Genomic DNA, 5,739 nt, shown 5'->3' with positions numbered 1-5,739 from the left:
TTTCTCCGGCACTGTGTGCCTGGCTTAGCCCATCCTCCCCTCAGGAAGCCGGGCCCCAATCCCCTCCCTGGCCAGCCCCTCAGGTTCCTGTCAGATACAGCCCCACGTCCTGTCCCTGTCCCTGCCCCTGTGGGGCCCATCCAGACCACACTGGGGCCAGGGGCCAGGGGAGGGGGAGTGGGAGTGGGCAGGAGGGTAAGAGGAATTTGAAAGGGAAGATATAGGCCTTTTGGTGGGAGGGAGATGGGGGTTACATTTTTGATCGTGAACCAGGAGACCGAGCCTATGTCAACTGTTATAGAAGGGTGTATTATCAACAAGAATAGCAACATTTGGCAGTTGTGTCCCGGATTGCCAAGATGTCGTTCCCCAAGTACGAGCCGTCGCGTCTGGCTACCCTACCCTCTACCCTCGACCCAGCCGAATACAACGTATCTCCCGAAGCCCGGAAGGCGCAAGCCGAGCGGTTGGCCATAAGATCCCGGCTTAAACGGGAGTATCTGCTTCAGTACAACGACCCCAGCCGCCAAGGGCTCATCGAAGATCCTGCCTTGATTCGTTGGACCTATGCAAGATCAGCAAACATCTATCCCAATTTCAGACCCACTCCCAAGACCTCGCTCTTAGGAGCTCTGTTCGGAATTGGGCCCCTCTTCTTCTGGTTTTATGTTTTCAAAACTGACAGAGATAGGAAAGAAAAACTTATCCGGGAAGGAAAATTGGATCGAACATTGAACATTTCATATTAAGTCTGGCACCAAGAAGCAACAGTGACTCCCCTGGGCTCCAGATCTTTATATTATTGTTTAAATAAAGCTTCTATTAATCATTAAAAAAAAAAAAAAAAAAAAAAAGAATAGCAACATTTACTGAGCACTTACTAAGGACTTTATATCTATTGACTCAGCTCATCCTCACAATAGTATCATTTCCACTATGGAGATGAGGAAACTGAGATGCAGAGAAGTTAAAAGATTTACCTAAGATCACAGACCTACTGAGAAGTAAAGCTCAGGAGGTCAAGCTTCAGAGCCCAAGGGCTGAACAGCTATGCCATGCTACTGGAAGGCGTAATCCATCGAGAAATGACTGCTTCACAACCATAACAAAATGGTAGCTATTTCCACTTCAATGGGTTCTGTACCTTTGTGCACAAACACATTCTCCCTGGAACTGGATGTGCACCCTCCCTGGTGGGGAGCCTCCAGAGCTGCCTCTTGTCCTCTGCTACTCAAAGTGTGGCCTGTAGACCAGCAGCAACAGCATCACCTGGGTGTTTGTTAGAAATGCAGAATCTGGGGCGCCTGGGTGGCTCAGTCATTAAGCGTCTGCCTTCAGCTCAGGTCATGATCCCGGGGTCCTGGGATCGAGCCCTGCATTGGGCTCTCTGTTCAGTGAGGAGCCTGCTTCTCTCTCTCTCCCCCTCACTCTGCCTACTTGTGCTCTCTCTCTCTCTCTCTCTCTCTCTCTGTCAAATAAACAAATAAATAAAATCTTAAAAAAAAAAAAAAAGCAGAATCTTAGGACCCACCCCAGACCTACTAAAACAGAATCTGCCCTTGACCAAATCCCCAGATGACTTGAATACACATTTCAGTTTGAGAAGCACTGGTCTCAGATGATGTGCTCATCTTCTTCACATTAGTAGCAAAAGAGTGGGTATGATGCCTTGTGTGAAGCCCAGGCTGCCTCCTGGGAGTGCTGTTAACTATGGGTGGCTTTTATGCCACCTCTCAGAAGCTCTGACTCTTACTGGGATGGGGGGACCGCATGCCACATCAACTCCTACACTGAGCCCCTCCAGCCTCAGCTGGGGCTACCATTGCTGGCGCTACAGGCTAAGTGGCCTCAATATCAACCTTTTCTCCTCCTCCTGAATTGGTGTTACTTACAGACAGATTTGGGGGGAGTGGGTAGGCAGGGAGTAAATGGAAATCCTTCAGCCTTCCTGTGAGGTCTTAGTTTCTCTGACACCGTTTCTCTGCAAGAAGTCCCTGAGGCCAGGCTTGTCCTGATTCCTGTCCAGCTCTCGGGTTACAAGGACCAGCTTCCTCTGTCCAATGGGGTTGACTTTGGATGCCTCCCCCAGCCCCCAATCAAGGGCCACCCAACCTCCAGGTCCAGTGACAGAGGAAACACATCTCTAATGGTCACACACTCCCGACGCTTCGATGCTCTGTATATGTGGATGACTTCAAAATTAGTCTCTCCAGCTGTGGCTTTCCTGGGCTCCAGATTCGGATCGCCACCTGCCTGCTTGGCATCTCCACTTGCACGTCTAATGGGCATCTTATGCTTAAGATAGCCAAAATAAAACTCTTGATTCTGGTTCCCACCTCGAAGCCTGTGATTTTGTTTCTTTTTCCTCTTGTCTTACCCAGCTCTGTAAATGGTACCACCGTCTACTCAAGTGATCGAACCCGAAACCTCAGTCCTCCTTGATTCCTATCTTTCTCTCACCCTACATTCAATTCACTAGTAAGTCCTCTTCGATATTCTTTCAAAATGTACCCTGAATGTGAACACTTTTTACCATCTCCCGCCGTCCTGGGCGAAGTCTGAGCTACTGCAGTAGGTTCCTATCTGCCTTCACTGTCCGGGACAGCCGGCCCCCCAGTCCTCCAGTCCTCCACAGGACAGAGGGAGCTGTTTAAAATGCAAATCAGACTTCTTTGCTCCCCTGCTTAAAACCTGCTAATGATTGGGCGCCTGGGTGGCTCAGATGGTTAAGCGTCTGCCTTCGGCTCAGGTCATGATCCCAGGGTCCTGGGATCAGGTCCCGCATCGGGCTCCCTGCTCCTTGGGAGCCTGCTTCTCCCTCTGCGTCTCTCTCTCTCTCTGTATCTCATGAATAAATAAATAAAATCTTAAAAAAAAAAAAAACCCGCTAATGATTTCCTACTGCACTTAGAATAACATCCAAATACCTTCTCAAGGCATACAAGGTCCTGCCTGGGGATACAAGGTCCTGTGTGTTGTGGCCCCTGCTTACTTAAATCTCGTCTCCTACCGCCGTCTTCACTCTCAACCAGCCACAATAACCTCATTGTGTCTCTCACCTCAATCCTTATCACGCTCAACCTTTTTGCAACATTTGATATTCTCCTCCTTCCTTGGCTTCTACAAAAGTATCACATTCTCCTGGTTTCCTCCTACCCTCTGGAACATTCCCTCCCAGTTTCTTTCTTTCTTTACTCTTTCTCTTAAATGTTGCTGTTCCCCAGGTGTCCTTGCTTTGCCCTTTATCACCTCCCACCCCCAAGTGATCTCATGTCTTCAGTTCCATCTATATTTGAGAGAGAATGAGAGAGAGAGAGCACATGAGAGGGGAGAGGGTCAGAGGGAGAAGCAGACTCCCTGCTGAGCAAGGAGCCCGATGCGGGACTCGATCCTGGGACTCCAGGATCATGACCTGAGCCAAAGGCAGTCGCTTAACCAACTGAGCCACCCAGGCGCCCTTCAGTTCCATCTATAGACCAGTAACTCCCAAGACTATATCACTCTCTTGAACTTCAAATTCTTAGTTACTTATTGGATGTCTCTATTTGTTGTTCCATAAGCACTTCACCTAAATGCACCAAGTCCCAAATGCAACTGTCACTAACTCCCATACATCCTTTCCGATTTTTCTCTTCCTATGTTCTGCATCTTGCCCTTGGTTCCTGGGCATCTAAGCCTGGACGCTGAAACTTTTCCTCAAATCTTCATTCTCCCTCCACTCCTGCATCCAAGCCTTATCAAGTCTGTGACTTCTACAGGGAGACAGTGTAATAGTGGTGAAGGATGCAGAACCGGCAAGACAAGGGGCTTTGTCTGTCGAGAGTTGAGATGGGGGCTCTGCGAGCCTTTGTGAAAGGAGGTCCAGCTACCTGTCCCTGTCATTTCCCCATTTTTCTCTGTTTCCACACAGCTGGGAAGAGGTGTCTTCCCCAGTCCTTTGCTTCTTTAGAATATCAAGGGGAGCTAGAAGAAGCCTAGGGGAAAGGAGACCACTTAGGTATACCCATTTGTTGGCCAAAGAGTCCAGTAGTCTCCTCAAGGTCCAGCCCAGGTCAGCAGGCCTAGGCTTTTCTGTTGGGCTATAAGGCCGAAGCCCCAGCTTAGAAAAGCCTGTATTTGATCTCTGTGCAACCGTTGCTCAGAGAATTTAAGGGGTTGCTGGATGAGGCTTGGCTCAGGCAGTAAGTCTACTGTTAAACTACTCTCTGGGGGCAACAGGGAGCCCTGTTTTGTAGCATTTGCCACTTTTTTTGTGCAAATATGCCACCACGGCCAATTTCAAGCTGCTAAGATGATGTCGCTCAATAGTGATTTGGGAAGAGAATTGGCTCTCGTGAGCGCATGCCTGTCTCCTCATTTCCCCAGATTTCCAACACCAGTCAGACAGTCGGAGATAGGCAACTCTAGGCCCCTGGATTCTCCATCTCCCCATCACTTACTTCCCCGGCGTTGCCAAACTCCTCTCCAAAAGGATTGTTCCACTTGTTTGATTGTTCTAGCAGGGTGTCAGAGCGCTGTCTTTTCCCCACACCTATGTCACTGTTGTTTTAAGTTTGCTATTCTGATAGTTGACGAATGCTCCAAGCTCCTCACTCAGTGCTTTTTCCGAAGCTCAAATTTGCCTTTATCCTTTCCCTGCTTAAAATCCTTTCATGGCTCCATAGGATCCTTTGGACCAAGACTCATCTCTGGACGTTGGAACACAAGGCCCTTATGCCTTTCATCTTCCCCTTCCTGGAATCTCTTTCTCAAGATGCTCCCTTCACTATTCGCAAACCCAATCCCCTTTCTGCCACAGGGCTTTGGTCCCTTGCATCCCCAGCACAGGACCCTCCAATCTCTCAGCCTGTTGGAACTTTCTTTGTGATTCAAGACCTGACTCCAACTTTTCTTATCCCCCAACTATATGTAACAGAGCAGAGCATTCCTTCCAGAGGCCTTGTAGCTCTTTTGTGATTATGACTAACTTGGTGAGCCTTTGGGCATGGCCTTGGTAAGAAGGAGTGAGAGAGCCAAATCTGCTGAGTATGAAATTGGTGGGGATTTGAGAGTATACCTGCGGTAACTCCAGAGAAAGGGCTAGTAAGTGAAAGACTGCAACCTGAGGAGAAGAAAGTCTCATGAGTGAGAAATTCCAGTAGGACTGTCGGAGGAAAGTTTCAGCACAGTGATGCCTAATGCCCAGTCTGAAGGGTACTAGCTACTCTGAATGCTCAGCTGCCCCAGAACGGCCCCCCCGCCCCACCATTCAGTGAACGTGTCCTCGACACATAACCTTCATTCGTGGTATTTTCGGAACAAAGGGAGAAGAGTAACGAAGAGTGGAGAGAGGATGGCAGCCACGGGATTCAGGTTGTGGGATGACCCCGAGGGTGTGAACACCATGGGAGGGAGAGTCCAGTAGGAACAGAGGAGGGTGTGAACTTCCCGAGGATGTGGAATAGGGACTGAGCTGTTCTGATGGGATATTAAATGGAAAAGGTGGTCCCAAAGGGCTGCCCTGAGGACATTTGGGCTGCATACACACAATCTTTCCTTCCTCTCAGAAACCCCCCAGAATTCTGTGCCTCTGTTGGGATGCTTTTCTATGTAAGCAGCTGTGCTAGGCTCCTCCTGAGCTGGATAAGCCGAGAACCCTGCCAGAGGGCAATTGTCATCCCAACTCACTCCTCCTGGGTAAAAGCTGGGTGGGAGCGGGCCTGCCCCTTCCTCCCCAACCCCTGTCCCAGCCTTGTAGGA

The 5,739-nt window shown here is 49.4% G+C and overlaps 1 protein-coding gene across 1 annotated transcript; it reads left to right on the top strand.

Annotated features, from left to right (window-relative positions):
* Window positions 1-341: 341 nt before the first annotated feature.
* LOC118356917 (NADH dehydrogenase [ubiquinone] 1 beta subcomplex subunit 4) lies at window positions 342-854 on the top strand. The gene has a single exon (XM_035727256.1). The coding sequence runs from the start codon at window positions 360-362 to the stop codon at window positions 747-749; it is 390 nt and encodes a 129-aa protein (XP_035583149.1). The 5' UTR covers window positions 342-359; the 3' UTR covers window positions 750-854.
* The last annotated feature ends 4,885 nt before the right edge of the window (window positions 855-5,739 follow it).

This window comes from Zalophus californianus, chromosome 4, assembly GCF_009762305.2.
Source record: "Zalophus californianus isolate mZalCal1 chromosome 4, mZalCal1.pri.v2, whole genome shotgun sequence".
Classification (NCBI taxonomy): domain Eukaryota; kingdom Metazoa; phylum Chordata; class Mammalia; order Carnivora; family Otariidae; genus Zalophus; species Zalophus californianus.
The sequence above is the reverse complement of the archived record's forward strand: the minus strand, read 5'-3'. Positions and strand labels throughout refer to the sequence as shown.

Bases quoted from the DNA above. Each gene is read 5' to 3' on its own strand.
- LOC118356917 (XM_035727256.1), top strand. From the start codon at position 360: ATGTCGTTCCCCAAGTACGAGCCGTCGCGTCTGGCTACCCTACCCTCT.